The sequence below is a fragment of the Strix uralensis genome, chromosome 2 (genome assembly GCF_047716275.1).
Source record: "Strix uralensis isolate ZFMK-TIS-50842 chromosome 2, bStrUra1, whole genome shotgun sequence".
In the NCBI taxonomy this organism is placed as follows: Eukaryota; Metazoa; Chordata; class Aves; order Strigiformes; family Strigidae; genus Strix; species Strix uralensis.
Window position 1 is genome coordinate 105,495,462 of NC_133973.1, and position 18,956 is coordinate 105,514,417.

Below are 18,956 nucleotides of genomic sequence, written 5' to 3' on the forward strand. Positions count from 1 at the left end.
CAAAGCAGACCTTTAGTCTGATTCAGTACTGTTATTCTCAAGCTCTGCCTGTTTTTCTCCCCTTATTTTTTTTTCCAGTTCTGTACCATTATTACACAGCTTGCATCAGCGATAGTTGATCTTTTTAATCATGGAAGTAACATTTGAGGGGGAAGGCAATGAAGGCAAAGGCAAGAGCAGCTCTTCTAAGGTTGTGTGTTACCTCTGCCTTTGCTAACTGCAGCTGCAAGAGCACTGGAGGCTGCAGCACAGTGTGTAGGACCTGAGCTTTCTGTATACTTGAGTCTGGATACAGTCTAGCAGAGCTCATCTGGTGCTCTTCCTGAGCTATAAGGCTTTTCCAGGCCCAGCATCTTGCCAACAGCTGTGGTGATACAGGAGCAGGAACAGCGTGTAGCTGTGCTACAGCATATTGTCTTACTCATGCAGGTTGCCTTAGGATTTCTGCACTGTACTCTGTGGGCAAACCCTAAAATAATCATCTGTGCATGGCAGAAAAGTCTTACAGAGGTGGACTTTTATCATCATATGAGAAGGCATAAAATAGCCTACATGTTAAGATTTCTGCCCTGTTGGTAAGGAATATTATTTGCTGTTCATTTTAGAAAATGTGTTGGAAATGTCACAAGACCCGACAATGCTGCAAGCCTTAGATAAAGTTAGTATTGATAAGACTCGTAACCTGAGAGTACCTATTTTCTCTGCTTAACTGATTCTTATCAGACTGGTTTGCAGTTTAATTTGTCTCCTCCGACATTACCAGGTTCAGCATTGAGAAAATATACCGCTTTATCCCTGATACTTGCCAGAGGCTTTATTTAAGTAGTAGAAAGGCAATAAATGACTGGGTTTGCTGTTACAGTTGCTTGATCTGTTTACATTTTTTGATGCTTAGCCTGTTCATTGATAGTTTGTTTGCTTAATTTTTTCTAATTGAGAGAGTCTGTACCCACCTCTGACCTGTTCTTTTTTTTCTTCATCTGTTCACTGTGGTACAAAATCAAGAACCTCCTTTGAGATAACAAGCAGCTTTCTGTTCAGTTGCAACAGTAGATATGTAGCTCAAGGTTTTCTGTTAACAGATTTTTTAAAAAGTGAATGTCTCCGTTCCTCTGACTTCTGCTGCAAAAAATAAAATTTCCTATCTGAAACCTGACATATGAAAAGCCAAAAGAGAAATTTATTTTATTTCATTTTATTTAGTAATTTCAGGATAATTAGATGTTGCTCGTGTTGTACAACCTCAGTGTTGCACTGTGTTGGCATCTGTGCCTTCTCTATAAACCCATGGACCCCAGGTGACAGTCACTTACATGGAGTTCCTCAGCCCTCCTCTTCCTCTCCTGGTGCTCAGGTATTGTAGGCTCTCTCACCACACTGCTCCCTCCCCATCCTCACTGCTCAGGGAGTCCAGCACTACAAGTTTCCCTGAGCATCAGGCCTGTGGCTCTAGCAAGCCTCTTGGATCCTCATCTTCCTGGAACGTTTCCCTAGCAAGCAGCCTTGGGCTTTTAAATCTGAGTTCTCATCTCCTTGGTATGCCCCTGTGGCTAGTGAAGCACCACCCCCTTACACAGGACTCCGAATCTCCCTTCTGGAGATGTGAGCAAGAAAACCTGCTGCCTCCTTTTGGCCAGGCTTTACATACCTGGAACAAAACAGCTGTTGAAAGCTTAGGGTGAAGTGGTGTCAAAGGCAAAAAAGATGTATCCTGGAAAAGTGTAGTGATCTAGGTTTTCAGGTATTTGAAATAACACTTGGGGTGGAACTAGTGGAATTGCCCTTTAATGTGCGGAAAGATTGTGGGTTTCCTGAACTCTGTAAACTGAAGTTATGTCCCCAAAAGTCCCGCCAGCAGTAAACAAGGCAATACTGTAGTAATTTTTAGCATTATCAGAAGTTTACAGACCTTCAGAATGGCTTGATTTTTAACAGTCATCTTCCAACTACTTGGTTTTTAATCCTTAACATGTTGAACTTGCATGTCATCATCCCCTAACTGGGTTTTGAATGAGTAGCTGCTGTTCATGGCTATAATTATTGTACCAGTTTTGTGAATGTTTTTGTTTCTGAAGCAGCAGAACGGTATTCTTTTCTGAAGCTGAAAATGAACAAACATGGTGTTAAATGATAATGGCAATGATGTTAAACTGTTACCAGCGCAGATAGAAACAGCTTTTTGGGAGACTGTTGCTTTAGCTGTGTGTGGCACTCCTACTACACACATTTTTAGGAAAAGAAATCAACTGTCTAGTTCTACAGGATATTATACAATTTCTTTCAGAAAGAAAGGCAAATGTGCTTTCTTTTTCCAAGTGCTTGCTCATCCACATTCCTCAGGTGTCATTATACATCTCCCTCCTACCTTCCCCAGTCCTTGCTATGCTTCTCATTTTCTGGCATTTTATTGTGAATGATGGTGATTTATAGAGGCAGTGTTTTGAGTCAATGTTCTGTGTGATATACCCGTACATAGGCTTACAGAATGTCTATTTCAAAAGTAACTAAAAAAAATAATGTTAATTTTCTGATCTTAAATTTCTCATGCCTTAACGATTGCTTTTGTTTCAACCTAATAAATTATGCAAGCCTATCTCTCCAAATGAAAATATGTAGTGTTTTTTAACCAGTAGTCGCTTTCCTGTCAGTCTTAAGATTTTCTGCCCTGTGTTGCAGCACAGGAGACAAAATTAGGGTCAGGCAATAGTTACCTAGCAAAGACGAAATAATTCTAGCCTAAGAAAATAATATTTATTTTGTCATAGACCCAGGTTAACTTGTCCTCTTCATCCCCAATCCTGATTCATTAGTCAACAGAATTAGGGCAACATGACCCTTCTATGCAAATAAATTCATGATGAGGCACCACTGTTATTAAATTGTAATATTTGTTGCCTGTCCTTATTCTGCTTGTATACTAATGGCGAGAGAAGGAGGAAGATAATTTTCTTAAGCTGTTTCCATCTCACTGAATGGAAACGTTGTAATGATTTTAAATAAGAGGTGGCATAACAATGCAACTGATTGCTGCAAATGATGTAATTTTTTTCCCCTTTAGGATCTAAAGAAATATTTACTGTAGAAGAGAAGTGACCAATTGTCACTCACACAGTTGTAATAGGTACAAATGCAAAAACACAATTAAAAATAAGACATGAGTGTTTGAAAATGTCAATAGTGCGATTACGATGCTGTGAAACACTGATCAGTGGTGGGCAGTTACTGAAGGTGTGGAGTTGGAGCTGTAATTTGACTGTGTTTCACAGCATCAGGGCTTCCTCCAAGAAACATGTCTGGCTCTAGAAGTCATTGGGCAGTAAGTGGCTGGAAACTGAGGGAGTACTTCAAGGGAGCATCATCCTGTATGTTTTTTTCTGGTTCTTATATTCTTTCCTGGGCATCTGCTTCTGGCCACTGTCTTTACTGTTTCTTCTCTTGAGTCAGACTGCTGCCCCCTAACAAAGCCCTACAGCTCTCCTGGTGAAAGGGAGGGGTATGGTGAAAAAAAAAAAAGAAAAAAAAGAAAAGTAGTCGCATGATGTGGGAAGAAGACAAGATAAGGGGAAGGATGTGAGGGTCAAAAGATCAAAAATGGGGATTCTGCCAAGAGATGTGAAGGATCAGGGGACGGAAACAGTTCACAGTCACCAGGGGACACTGGGCTACCTAGACCTTAGTCTCACGTAGTGCGGCCACTCTTATGTTTTGTCCATATGTAGGAAAAAAACAAATAGGTGATAACTATGCCAGTGTACTGCCAAGTGTGATAAAAGAGCCACTGGCTTCTCCACCAGTGGAAAAGATGGGTGAACAAAGGTGGGAGGAAGGAATACAATGGATATTTTGGTCAGTTTGGCACTGCTCTTTCATGAGCAGTCATTCAGGAAACTCACAGGGGCAGATATATTTTTTTTTTTAGTGTATGGAGGTCAGTCCTGCCTTCAGCTCACTCAGGCCCTTCTGAATTACCTGTTTGGTGGCCATTTTTCTCACCTGAGAGGATGGGCAGGTAGGCAAGAGAAGCTGACCTGTGTGGGAGCAGGTTGAGTGCCTCCTTGGGGAAGGGGGAGGAAGTTCCTTTTTACTCCTACTTGTGCAGTTGAAGATCATCAGAGAAATTATGGAAATTGCCATTTTTTCCTGATACTTGTAGGACTGTTCTGGTTAAGTTCATTGTGATCCAACTCTTAATGAGAGAAAGATGAGTAGAAATACTTTGCATGCACATAATATTCAAAGTAATGTTGTTAGAACAGCTGTTAGTGTTTCCGAGTTAAGCACTTGATTTTGCAGCTTTCTTATTGTCATAGTAGTGTTAAATATGCAATTTCCAACCTTAAAGAAAACAAAGAAAAAGTAGCTGATGTATAACTCAGTATGTTTTCTGGCACAGCCTATGGGTGTGGAACACAAGCATCTACCTGAGTGACTGAATCTATATGTATTTATGTTTTATTGAATATATTTATGGATTAAAGAGGAAACATTATGCACAGTATGGAAGTTTATCACGTTCATATACTAAAGAAAGACACTCTTCCACCCTGGTTTGAAAAATTATTCAGGTTTATAGCTAGCTTGAGCGTAGCTGGTATGGTGTGATTCAATGTAGTTGTGGATTTGTTCAATGTGAACAGGAAAGAGAATGATTTTGTCACCCTCATCTTCCTTCTGTTTCTGCTACGTGAATCAAACAGCCGAGTGAAGTGCCTTCGATCAGAGCCGGCATATAAAAATTTCAAACCCTGACACTTGTAGAAATGCATGAGTGCTCATAAAAATGGGAAAAGATGACAAGATTGAAGTTAGCGTTACAGCGGATGACTTTACATGTATGACAGATGTCAGTGTTATTTACATAGAAATAAAAAAAAATGCAGTGAAGAGTGCTTAACGTAATGAATCATTGAGTTTAAAAAATAAAACAACATAAATTTATTTTTACTAATGATTAGAGATGTACATTTTTCACTTTAAAACAAAAAAAAAAGAGATTCAGGTGCTTACTTTTATACAGGTTAAGAGAGAAGTAGGTACTCTGAACCAAAGGCCTGACAAATAAAAGCTTTCCAGTAAATCTTTTAGGAGTAGCTGTAGCCTTTTCTTAGAAGATATTTCAGATGGTTTGAATTTTACGTGTGATTATCAGCTTGTGAATAGCTCATAGTCCAAAAGCATTTTCTATAATAAATACAGAACCATAAAATTCTCTACGGCTTTTTCATGAGTGAAGTCCTGCGATGATGAAAAACTGGTACTGCTTTCTGATACTGAAGTGTTAATGTTTTCTTGATATTGGGCATCCCAAGAGCCCAACTGAAAGGCAAGCAACTCCAGTATATTTTAATTAACATATAAGTATATTAACTGTTTGAAATCAAAATTGATTTTTGCTATTTTTCTTTTTTCAACTGCAGTGACATTTTAAATTTCAGTCAAAGATTCATTACATGTGAAGGTTATAACCAAAAGCATTTAAGTGAAAATGGATGATTTGACATTCTAGGAGCAACAGCCTCCTCCAGACTTTGTGCTTATGCAGTCTGTGTATTTGACAGCGCTGAGAGTATGCTTCTTTAAAACTTGTAGCTTAGTTATGGAGCTTTTTTAGATTGTCTTGTCCCTTTTTCTTGCTCTTGTACACAATTGTGTCCACAAAGGGGTTTTCATGTAATTGTTCTGTGCAATGGCGTTTCTAGTCTTGTCCTAGAAGATCAGCAGGATTTTGGATTTCTTTTAGGGGAGCTTTCACATTTACTTTTTGCAGAAGTCCTATTGTATCATAGAATTATAGAATGGTTTGGGTTGGAAGGGACCTTAAAGATCATCTAGTTCCAACACCCCTGCCATGGGCAGGGACACCTTCCACTAGACCAGGTTGCTCAAAGCCCCGTCCAACCTGGCCTTGAACACTGCCAGGGAGGGGGCAGCCACAGCTTCTCTGGGCAACCTGTGCCAGTGTCTCGCCACCACAAGATTAGTGGTTAATGAGGATTTTTTTGAAGATATCTTGGGGGGGGGGGGGAGGAGAAAGAATGACACATAGTGATGATGTATGTAAAGAACTGTATTTTGCCATATATCTTTTGTTTATAGATAGTTGATGCATTTGGACATACTCAGAGAAGTTTTCGGATACATGAACAGTTCTCCATCTTCTATGCCTGAAACATAGTGTAATCTGATTTTTAAACAGTTCAGTTTGAAAAAGTTCAACTTAGAACCACAACTTTTATGATCTGTAAGTATGTAACATGGGGACTGGATAGAAAAGTTCGTAGTTTCTAGACAGTGGGTTCATTCTCATGGAGTATTCTGGAGAGGATGGATTTCCCCATTTGATAAAATGATATTGGAGTGTGTTTCAGTCGCTGCTGCCTGGTCTGGAGATCTAGAGTCCCTCTCTTAATTCATCTCTGGCGAGGGACCTAGTTAACAACACCTATTGTATGTTAAAAGTGAAGTAGTTTCATGTTGAAGGATAAGTGGACCTTGTATTTGCATTCCCAGTCACTACTACTAAGGATGACTTTGTTCCCTCTAAAATCTGCAAGAAAACTGTCCTCAGCCTGCCTTGTGTTAGCTGTTCTCCTCGGTTGTCACCTCTAGTATGGGTTGTACTGCATTTTGTTGACATTCTTAGTGGTTTTTTTCTGTTCATAATTGATGTTGGCATTTTGGGAAAGTTGAGAAACTACTTGGTTGCTTTTTCTTTCTTTAATACCATTTTACTTGAATTTTGGGTTCATATGAGCTGTGAATGATGGTTGGGTTCAATGATGGATAAAGCTTAAACTTAAGAGTTAGTAAGTTTCTTTCTGCCTTTTGTGATGATTTTTCAATCCACTTTTGCGGAGTGACTGTTTTGTAATGCTGGTGGTTAAAATAGTTACAGTTGTTCCATAGAAGCTATTAAAACTTTGTTTAACATAAGTGAAAAGATTTGATAAATAGTGGAGGTGAGGAGAAAGAAGGCATTTATTCTCTTTCTTAGAGGGATGCACCTTAAATGCCAGCAGGTGGTCTATTCAAAACTAATAGTACTAGTTGCTTTTAGTAAACCATTGTGCAGAGCAAGGGCTCTGTTAATTCCCTGTCCTTATGAGCACAAATTAGTAGGAAATAGTGACGTTAGCATTGTAGGATGTCATTACTGGAAACCTGTTATGTGAAACTTTTATGTCAAATATTTTATTAGCCATTTGATATGTATATATAATTAGAAAATTTTACATTCTGTGCAGATTCAACTCATTTCCCATAATAGAACTAATCCCCTCAGCATTATTTGGTTGGTTTACATGGTTTTGGCAATTGTTATGTATTAACACAGCTATGAATTTGGTTTTAGGTGAGTTGAGAAATCATTTGTTTTAAAGTTGATTAATTTTAAACCCTCTTGCAATCTCGTTGTTTGCAAATTCAGTACAATAGATTAGCATAAACACTAATGAACATTGAATATCATTTATTCCAGTTAAAATCCATTCTGATTTTGTTATAAGCAAAACATTTTAAGCCTGCTTATTATATGAAAATATTGTCACTGCTGTTTAGCAGAGCAGTTAGGTGTATGCATGTTAGTCATACAGGTACACAAAAATTCAGCTAGACTCTCTGGTTGAAAGACAGCATCGAGAAAACATGTATTACAAATAGCATAAAGCATTCAATCTGTGTTTACAATGTTTAGCAGATAGTTTTTATTAAATTCAGGCATAAAATTTTCATTCAGCTTAAGTTAAGCCAGACATGGATGTCATTATGAGATTTACATACCATTAGCTCACATCAATTGATTAGCAGCTGAGCTCTGTGGTACAAGGCTGGTTAGATACATTATTTGTGATGCCAGGAGGCTGCAGGTCAAGGAGGTTTACTGGCTGCATGCTCGTTTCCTTTGCCTTTGTGATTACTTGATAAAATGAAGTGCATCACTGTGAACAATTGATCCTTTCGAACAATCCAGACTGGTCAGCAGTCTAAATCCACATTTTAAAGCCATCATTATAGCCTCAAACTTAAGAGTTTCCAGGGTGCAGACAAAGGTGTTATCCTCCTTCAGTACCAGTCGTGTACCGTTTTCAGACTTTATGAAGTACTTGAATTGAATAATATTTGAAGATACTGAAAACTCCTCTGGAAATCCATCCAGCCTGCTTTTGGACACCAGTACAATTCTGGATTTTATTTTTGCAATGAAATCAGGAGCATTACAAAAGATTCTAAGTCCTTGTGAACGGTCGTGGCTGTCAGTTATTTCAAGGAAAGTAGTCTCTCGAGATGCTAGCTGTTCCTTCTCCCACCTTGATTTCACTGCATCCGAGAGTGCCTTAAGCTGGAAAAATTCTGCTTCTTGTGCCAAAAGTTGATTTTCTCGAAACCCTTCAGGTAGAAGAAGTTCTCCATTTCGTAGGAAGTTGAGAATGTGTCTGAAAAGGAGTCCATCTCTGTCTATGAAGTAATGACCATCTGCATCAAATGGGCACATTATTTTTCCGTTTATGATCCCTTCCAGAAAAGAATCTGGGTACTTGGTTAGTGTCTGTTTTTGTGTGATATACAGATAGCCACCAACATTCAGAGTAATCAGAGACGTTTTATAGTCCTTGTCTTGCTCAGAGCCTTCGGAGTTGCTGTGTTTTTCTTCACATTCCTTTTCTCTTCTGTTTATTTTTCTCTCCATTATTGAAGCTAGGACAAAAAGCCAGCTATCTTGCTTTGTTCTTGTCAGCTTGCAAAGAGAATTTTTTTTTTTTTTTTTTTTTTTAAAAAAAAAGCACCTTTATTCAGCTCCGGCACGATGTTGAAATGGAAATGCTGCTAGCATTGCTCCGACTGTCAGCTCGGGTTTGCAGTAGGTGGCGTATCAGCTGTGTATGCAGGGAGATATCAGGAATATGACTGTAAAGGAGAATTTGCATTTAACTGTATAAGGGAAGAAGGGTATAACAACTGTTTGTCTCTTTCTTCCCTTTAAGTCTAAGAAGTTTACATAGTTTTGGGGGTTATTCACAGAAATGTATGCTACTATTCTAAATGACACCTTGTTTTTAATACTTTAAGATGTATTTGTCGTATCAGCAGTATCAGTATCAGCATGCTTAGTGCTTATGGTGTTAAACAGATAGCTTCATTGATGTTTCAAGGATTTTAATTTTCACAAAGCATCTTTTCACATTTTTTGATACTGATTACAATACGTCATGCGTACAGCAGGTCAACAGTGAAAGGAAAGGTGTCCCTGTCTGTACAAGGGGGGGTGTCATCTGTGGAGTGCGTGCACATACATATTCCTCATTTATCGAACACGTGCACAGCGGTAAGATGTTTTCACAGAAGATACTCCGGAAGTGGTGCTGAGGACTTGTTGATCTGACTGTTTTAAGTTTGTGGTGAAAGCTGCCATTTGCAGTCGGTGGGAGTATGGCACCAACACAGGAACTGCAGCCTGATTAGGTTTCACTTTTTGCCTTTCTCTGTGCCATAGATAAGACCTGTTTGAGAGAGGGGATTTACTATTTATATTGGTGATGTTTTTTAAGCCACCAAGGCTATCTAGCATCAGTTTGTTCTTTCTCAATAGGAACAACTCAGCTGCCCTGCGGAACAAAGGGTTAGTGTGCCTACAGATAGCTTTGAACATCACATAACATGATAGCTTAGCAACACTTGGGTACGGGGAGGGGGAAACATCAGCAGAGCACACTTGTATCAAATGGCTGTCTTCTCTCCATGAATCTGTGCTTTGAGGCTCGCTCTTGGTTGCCTCTTAGAAAAAGGTTTCCCCTTTAAACATTTGCAGCTTGGAGCAGGAAAGGGAAAGCTCTCCACACATCTCTGTGTGCATTTCCTTGGGGAGCGGGCGGGAGCCGCAGCATGCATTCCCCAGCACTGGCTGGAGCAAACGCTTACCTTGGGCTGGACCTGAAGAGGAGGTCCCATCTTTTTCAAGATGTATTTTTTACTTTCCAGGTAGATGTCTCCTGTTTTGCCCGATTAGCAGTCAAAAGTCAGATTATTCATCTGTAAATTCTTCTGCTCTATTTCTAAATATTCTATTCCTACTGCTCCCAGTGTCTAAGGCTGTTTATCGATACCGTAGAGGCATCACTATAATATTTTATTAATGGATAACTGAATCTAGTAGAAATAAATGCACGTTTCTGTACTCACTATTCTCCTTGCCAGGGTATCCCTAGCACTGATACGCTAAATTTTTCTGCTGCTGTATGTGATATATTAAGCAGATATTATTCATTAGATTTGATTTATCAGGTATTAGTCATGGTTTTAATTTTAACTCTTTGATGCCATTGATATGTTTAGCATAACTTCAGTCAAAGAGTTTTCAACCAGTTTCTAATTTTTAAACGTTTGGACTTTTTTCAAAATTCACTCCTTTCACAATTATTAAGTGAATAATTGAGAAAATGAAAGAGCCAATTAGCTTCAAGTATAATTTTTCTTTTTTTGCCATTACAGGAGACAGCCATTCAAATTTAGTTTCTTGTTAAGTGATGGAAAATTCAGTTAATGTGCTTAGATCATGCATAGCTACAGTGTTGAACCATCTTAGTGGCTGTTAAACTCTTAAGAGAATGATATCTGTGGTGTTTTCATCTTACACAGTGATCTTGAAATACTTTGAAGCTGAAGTAGGAATGTCCTGGCACAAGTAAGTGGGGATTTCCAAGGAGAGATGGAATTTGTAAAAGATACAAAATTTTTCATGGCCAGTTAAGCTGTCTAGATTTTAAGAGATGGCAGTTACAGAACAGTATCTGCTCACTTAGTTTTTCATGTTCATCATCTTCTCACTGTTCTAACACTTGTAGTTGAAATTTTCCATTTTTGTGAACGAGTAAGTATTCTTTGAAAGATCATGCAAAATCATTTTAGTGGTTTGTATGATAAAATATTCAAAATCGATTTGATGTGGAAAATATACTCTGTGGAGATCATGAATATTTACATTTAAACCTTTGAGACTTGAAAAATGTAGAGCTGCTGTAAAATTTTCATCACCAAAAACCCATGTAACTTTACTGCAGCTGACAGTCATCTGTAACACAAAATTAAAGCCTGACATATCTTTCTGAAAATTTTCCACTTTCTGTGCCATACTACAAGATAACTTTTCCAAAGAGCCCTCGTTCTTGCTGCGCACTTGGTGATACATATGGTATTGCAGCGCACGTAGTGTTAGTGGGGTGGTTTCATATAGCTCACTGTTTCTATGCCTAGAGGAACTGGATTTCCTTTTTTCTGTCCTTTTGTCCATGCACTGGAAGATCATCCAGAAGTTCATTTTGGCAAAGGTATGCAAGTATTTCTTACAATCAAGTTAGAGACTTTGACCATTCTTGTGTTCTGAGAGGCTTTGTGTTGTGCACCAGGCGTGTGATAGCTGAAATGTGCCCAGTGCATCTCAGATCTTCTTGCTGCCCTCTTGAATTGAGACAGAGCAACTTGCTGCTGTGTGCTCTCTCATGCTGTGAGTGAACGGTCTGTCTCCGCCCTATCCGGCTGAAGTATCCTGCTTACCAATGTTGGTAGCTAGCAATTGTGAAGTGACTGCTGCTTCACAAATTGTTAGTATCTCCTGTATGCTGGGATTGGCCATTCAAGTAAGGAATATCGCTGGAATCCAGCAACTGAAAGGATATTGTTTTGGTTCCAGATGAAGTCAGAAAATATACTAAGCACTCTTGCACACACTTAAGAGAGTGGCTGTAGTAGTAGTACTCCATTTCTGAGTTACTCACCCTTTGGGCTGTACCAGGAGGGCAATCCACAGAGCTTTTCAGTTCGTTCTTGGTCAGGCAAGCTGTCCTGGAGACAGTGAAAATGCAGTGCTGGTGTCTATCAGCTACACAGGAAAACAAATCCAAGGAGGAGGGTGCTAGGCATCTGCCCCTCATTCTGTTCTACATGTTTCCTTTTGGAAAATAACCTCACTCGTCCTCAACTTCCATCCTCCTGAACCTCCTCGTCTGGAAGCTTGAGCATGCCATGAGCTGATTCAGGACTGGAGCACACCACAGGAAAGTGGTGCTTTACCAGTGGTTCAGCTCACATGTCCAAAAGGCAGCAGCTTCACTGAGAGTCTGCTGTCAGTGAAAATGACTTGAGTTACAGAAAACAGCTACTTTTATTTATTACAGTGCAAAGGATATGATGAGATATCTGAGCTATAAGAGGTAGAGGATTTTTGAAATGTGTTAGGAAGCCATGCTAATGAAATCTGTTTGGGTTATCGAGGCAATTTGCTAGCCATTTAATGTCATAACACTGAAAATTGACCAGGTTGTTGGACAATTAAACCATTCAATAGCTACTATCTCACAGTGTTGATAACATAGACATTCTCATTCCAATAATAACTCCAGGACGTTGATTAACAGCTATTGAAGACAATACTACACTCTAATTAAAATTGAAGATTTTTAAATCAGCAAGTCTGAACAATTTGCATCCAAGAGTTTTGAAAGAGCTATCTTAGATACTCTATCAACAGTTGCTGTTGATATTTTTAATAATTTTTGAGCACTGCAGTTCTACAAGACTGAAAAATCAAATGCTGTGCCAGTATTTGAAGGGTGAATTGGATGACCCAGGTATTTAAAAACAAAAAGGGACTGTATGAAAAACAATAAAACATCTGACTTGGAAGTCAATCAGTTAATAGTTAAGGGAGAGTGATATAATACTGATCAGTATGGGTGGAGGGAAAATGGATTGTGCCAAAATTTCTTCCCCCTTTTTTTGATTACAATTTGTTCAACAAAGGAGGTGATGCTTTTTTCTGTTAAATCTTTGAGTATGTCTCATTTGTCATTTTGAATTAGAATATATACTGTATTAGTTTTCCTTTCATTTAACTATACAAAAATTATCTACAGGCTTCAAACTGGCAAGTGTTAAGCAGAGAATTATCACTGAAACATTGCTGTGATTTGGTTCTCAGTCCTATTTATTTTAGTCAGTGATCAAGGAGGAGATAGTTACTGATGAAGTTGGGAGATTATATGGACTGAGAATGTAATCAATAAGGAGATACATTGCTGATGCTGAACCATCTGGATGGTTGGTTAGGATAACATTTTAATATGACCAAATACGAAGTTTATATGCCCAGCAATACACTGTAGATGAGGCTTGCAGTACATATGTTTGCAGGAGGGTTAGGGTAGAGGCTTTGTCCTATGTGTAATGCATCATTGACAACTGAACGTGAGGTCGTCGTTCTGCATGGTGGTCAGTAAAACAAACGTAGTATGTATCTTTGGATGCCTAAATAAGGGAGTGCCAAGTGAAGACCAGGCAATCTTGTTCTCTAGCTGCGTAGCTACCAGGGAAGGGTGGTCTGGAGAAGGGCACCAGCTTCAAGGCTGTCCTTTGAATGGAAGAAAGGTGCCACAAAATGCCTCTGGTCTGGAAGAGCAGAGCTGAGGTCTAGTGTAGTAGGGGTCTGCTCCTTGTCCAACAATCACATACAATACCCTGGGAAGCTGCACAGCAGTGTAAGTGGGCAGCAGGAGCTACTGGGGATTCTGACTTGCAGGCAGTGCCCATAGCCTGTCCTTACTGCACTTTCTTCCACTTTTTCCTGCTGCCTGGGAATCATGCATCCTGATGCAGGTCTTCATCTCCTCCTTCCCTGGCACCACTCACAAAGAGCAGGAGCTAGTAAACTCCAGATCCTGTCCCACATGCTGTCAAGTCTGGCTGTGAGACATGATGTCTCAAGAGAGACATTCATGAACAGAACTTTGTCAGGCCAGTAAGAGTGATTAAGAAGCTGAAAAATAGGACTAATGGAAGATTCAAGAAAACAATTTATTTTTATTAGGCTTGGTAAAGGTGGAGAGTACATGAGTGCTTGGATGGGCAGAAAAGCTTTCCTAGCAGGCTTAGCAGGCTCTTCAACTTAGCAGTCAGTGGTCTAACAAGACCCAGTTGCTGGAAGTTGGAGCTGGATGCAGTCAGACTAGAATACTAACACATTAAAATCTCCAAGCCAGTCAGTCCATCTTCTCAAAAAACCCCCGCAAAAACCCCAGCCCCTATCAGCCCATCTTCTGCACAATTCCAGCAAATTCAGCCAGTGCCAGTATTAAGATTACCTTAAGAGTTTTAACCACATTCTGTTCATTTGATGGTGATTCTCAGCAGGATTTGAAGCTGGAATTGGTGTCTCCCCAGCATATCTCCCTATCATCTCACTGAAAGAGAGACAGTTGAAATTCCTTTATGAATTGGCACTGGGGCATTCAGGCAGGGAGGTCGGGGTGAACATGCATTTGGCAGCTAATGGTGAAGCTATGGGTTATGTAGATCAGCCTGTCTGGAGCTGCACTCACAGTGTACTTGTACCTGCCACCCCAAATAGGACAACTGAGAGCGTAAGATGCTTGGGAAAATGTCTGTTTTCTCTTCTAATCACTGGTCTTAGCTAGTCTTCCAGACCAATTCATTTATCTTGTATCTGCTTTATGCTGAGGAGGTATTTTTAACAGGGAATTGCCACTTTCATGCCTTATTCATACTTCGGCTTCTAGGCTGATGTGGCTGTGGAAATATCAAGGCAGACATGTAGCACTTTGGATGTCTTTTCATTGCAGATCTGGTCCTGCAAAAGGGAAGACAGACCCAAATCTCTGAACTTGAGTTTGACTAATTAGGCTGTGAAACCTGTGTTACCCCACTACAGTCTTGCATCCGGATGTTTGCATGCATCTTTGCAGATTTATTCTGCTAGACTCTCTGGATGTATTAAAATCCCCAAAAGGGTCCAGGGAAAATGGGACATAAACCTTGGCTTTTGGACAGTGGATGAGCTTTGACAGCAGACTAGCTTAGCTGCAAGGCGGTGTTCTTGGACACTGCAGACAGCCTGGTACTGTGAAGCAACCGGAATATTAAAAGCCAAATCTGGATCAGTGGTAATTAAAAGAGGGTATTAGCCAAGACATCAAAGATGAGATATTACTGAGGATAAGTATGTTTAATTGGCAGGTTCATTTCCTAAATAGTTGGTGTGTGGGGGGGCATCTGGTACACTAATCCTGATGCTGAAAACGTGAGAATAATTTGAAATTTGTGCAAGGTGCAGAGATTGATAGAGGCATGTCGGTGTTCAGACAGCTGGGCTGGATGGCTCAGATGAGTATGGGCAAGTTAGCCTTGAACCTGTACCATAGAAACTAGGGGAAAAGTTGTTATGAAATTCAAGAGGTAGAAAAGATGAGAAATATAATGAATGCTAGCAAACACACTTTATGTAAATGTTTTCTGGTCAGACAAACCTAATCTTGTTTATTTTAGAAGTTGTGAGCTTAAAGTAGCAGCATGTTTGCAGCCTGCTTAGCATTTTGTATTGCACATAATTTAGAATCTTGTGACATTATGATTTATGTCTAAAAAAAAATAAATAGCAAGCATAAAACAAGATTAAAAACTGGCTGACAGTTATCAGAAAGTAATTATCAGTAGGAAGCCACTCAGGTTGTAGTTTGAAGGTCTTCCTCTGGATTAGCAAGAGGGACAGTAGTAAGTGAGAATTACTTGTCCTGCTTGACAAACCTGATCTCCTTCTACGACAGGGCGACCTGCTTATTGAATGAGGGAAAGGCTGTGGATGTTGTCTACCTTGACTTCAGTAAGGCCTTTGACACCGTTTCCCACAGCATTCTCCTGGCAAAACTGGCTGCTCGTGGCTTGGATGATCGCACGCTTTGCTGGGTAAAAAACTGGCTGGATGGCCGGGCCCAAAGAGTTGTGGTGAACGGAGTTAAATCCGGTTGGCGGCCGGTCACGAGTGGTGTCCCCCAGGGCTCGGTTTTGGGGCCAGTCCTGTTTAACATCTTTATTGATGATCTAGACGAGGGGATCGAGTGCACCCTCAGTAAGTTTGCAGACGACACCAAGTTGGGTGGGAGTGTTGATCTGCTCGAGGGTAGGGAGGCTCTGCAGAGAGACCTGGACAGGCTGGAGCGATGGGCTAAGGCCAACTGTAGGAGTTTCAATAAGGCCAAATGCCGGGTGCTGCACTTTGGTCACAACAACCCCCAGCAGCGCTACAGGCTTGGGGAGGAGTGGCTGGAGAGCTGCCAGTCAGAGAGGGACCTGGAGGTGTTGATTGACAGCTGGCTGAACATGAGCCAGCAGTGTGCCCAGGTGGCCAAGAAGGCCAATGGCATCCTGGCTTGTATCAGAAATAGCGTGGCCAGCAGGGACAGGGAAGTGATCTTACCCCTGTACTCGGCACTGGTGAGGCCGCACCTCGATTACTGTGTTCAGTTTTGGGCCCCTCACTACAAAAAGGACATTGAATTACTCGAGCGTGTCCAGAGAAGGGCAGCGAAGCTGGTGAAAGGTCTGGAGCACATGTCATACGAGGAGCGACTGAGGGAACTGGGGTTGTTTAGTCTGGAGAAGAGGAGGCTGAGGGGAGACCTCATCGCCCTCTACAACTACCTGAAAGGAGGTTGCAGAGAGCTGGGGATGAGCCTCTTTAACCAAGTAACAAGCGATAGGACAAGAGGTAATGGCCTCGAGTTGTGCCAGGGAAGGTTTAGACTAGATATTAGAAAGCATTTTTTTACAGAACGGGTTGTTAGGTGTTGGAATGGGCTGCCCAGGGAGGTGGTGGAGTCCCCATCCCTGGAGGTATTTAAGAGTTGGGCTGACGTAGCGCTGAAGGATATGGTGTAGTTGGGAACTGTCAATGTTAGGTTAATGATTGGACTGGATGGTCTTCAAGGTCTTTTCCAACCTAGATGATTCTGTGATTCTGTGATACTGCTTATAAAACGTGTCATGATTGACACAAATGCTGGTCAGACAGTGAGTAACTACGACAGGACTGTCATGATGTGACCAGAATCACTTAATTCACAGAATCTGTTTAAAGACAATGCATTTTAACCAAGCCAAAGGTAATTATACACCTAGAAACAGGGAATGCAGAGCATATAAGTAAAATGTGAGGCTTAGGAAAGACTCAAAATAGATCTATTAGTGATATAATAGCCAGCCAGCTCAATCAACCCCCAAAGCTTGACTTTTAGAGATAAATTGATCTTAACCCAGTTTTAGCCATCTAAACAAGAAGCACAGTCATGGGACACAGATGTGCCCTGCCCCCCCTAAAAAAAAAAAAAAAAAAAAAAAAAAAGAAAAAAAGAATACCTGCACAGGACAGATCATTTAATCCCAAAAGAGACTGGACCAATTTTCTTCTGAACATTTCCCTTCCTCCCTCTCTCAGCTGAATTCAGAGATTCTGCTGAATAACCTTGAGATGGCTGAAGTGAGGTGAGAGAAATTCCAGCTCTTGTATCTGTTATTTTACCTCTGTATATGGTTTTGGTAAGACCAGTACAATATGCCCATTTTCTGGTCTCCGTGTTCTTAAACATTGTTGCAAGATTGACCAAGGTGCAGATAAGAGACCCAAAACTGCTCTAAGTGTGCCGTAAATGCCTTGTGGTGAGATAATGCACGAGCTTGAATTACTTCATTTATTGCAAACATGATTGAGAAGTGACTTGTTTACAATGTGTAAGTACTTTCAAAGGGAGAAAACACCAGGTACTAAAAGACTCTTCAGCATAGTATAGAAAGTTATAAGAAGAATCGACTGCTAGAAGCTGAAGGCAAATTTGTGTTAGAAATTAAGCAGCAATATTAGTACCACTTTAGCCTCAAATAAGTTACTAGGTACTGTACAGAAGAAAGAGGGTAAAATTTGTCTGTCTGATATACAGGAGGTCAGGCAAATTTGCCAGGTTGTGTCTCCTGATCATAAACCTTACAAATCTGTAAAACCAGAAGTGTTTTAATGCAAGTTTTCTTTATTTCATTCAAAGCTACCTGGAAGAGTATGACATTTTTATTCCTTTCAAGGATTTAGTTTAAAATCAAACCAAGAAATTTTAGATTAAATCATTTTAAAATACATGGTGTTGAAATATCGCTGTCTGCATTATTTAGGGAGAAGAGACTTAGATTTCCAGATGTAATATTTCAGTCTATAAGGCAATGGAAAAATTATAGGCAACTCAGAATGCCTTGTGTTACTTGGCATCAATATGTCTAAGCATTTCTGTTATCTTCTGTGACATTGCCAGCTGAAGGTGGCGGTGACAGTGTAGGACCCTACACCAATAGCAGGACAAGACTCTGTTGGAAGGACATTTTAAATAGTTAGAGCTAATCAAGCCATTAAAGCTCATCCTTTCTTGTTATGCAAGGCTGTTTCAGAGGTGTTTGTTTTACACATACTGCGCTGCCTATGCCCAAAAAAGAGGGATAAATTCACAGAATCATCTAGGTTGGAAAAGACCTTGAAGATCATCTAGTCCAACCATTAACCTAACATTGACAGTTCCCAACTACACCATATCCTTCAGCGCTACGTCAGCCCAACTCTTAAATACCTCCAGGGATGGGGACTCCACCACCTCCCTGGGCAGCCCATTCCAACATCCAACAACCCGTTCTGTAAAAAAATGCTTTCTAATATCTAGTCTAAACCTTCCCTGGCACAACTCGAGGCCATTACCTCTTGTCCTATCGCTTGTTACTTGGTTAAAGAGACTCATCCCCAGCTCTCTGCAACCTCCTTTCAGGTAGCTGTAGAGGGCGATGAGGTCTCCCCTCAGCCTCCTCTTCTCCAGACTAAACAACCCCAGTTCCCTCAGCCGCTCCTCGTACGACATGTGCTCCAGACCCTTCACCAGCTTCGTTGCCCTTCTCTGGACACACTCGAGTGATTCAATGTCCTTTTTGTAGTGAGGGGCCCAAAACTGAACACAGTCATCGAGGTGCGGCCTCACCAGTGCCGAGTACAGGGGCAAGATCACTTCCCTGTCCCTGCTGGCCACGCTATTTCTGATACAAGCCAGGATGCCATTGGCCTTCTTGGCCACCCACCTGGCCACACTGCT

At 40.6% G+C, this 18,956-nt stretch overlaps 2 protein-coding genes across 4 annotated transcripts in view; one reads left to right on the top strand and one right to left on the bottom strand.

Moving 5' to 3' along the window:
- GTF2F2 (general transcription factor IIF subunit 2) overlaps positions 1 to 18,956 on the top strand; it is a 92,864-nt gene that overhangs the window by 23,575 nt on the left and 50,333 nt on the right. The window lies entirely within an intron of this gene.
- On the bottom strand, positions 7,452 to 8,923 carry KCTD4 (potassium channel tetramerization domain containing 4). Its single transcript, XM_074860996.1, has one exon. It carries the CDS (start codon positions 8,684 to 8,686, stop codon positions 7,913 to 7,915), a length of 774 nt encoding a protein of 257 aa, XP_074717097.1. The 5' UTR covers positions 8,687 to 8,923; the 3' UTR covers positions 7,452 to 7,912.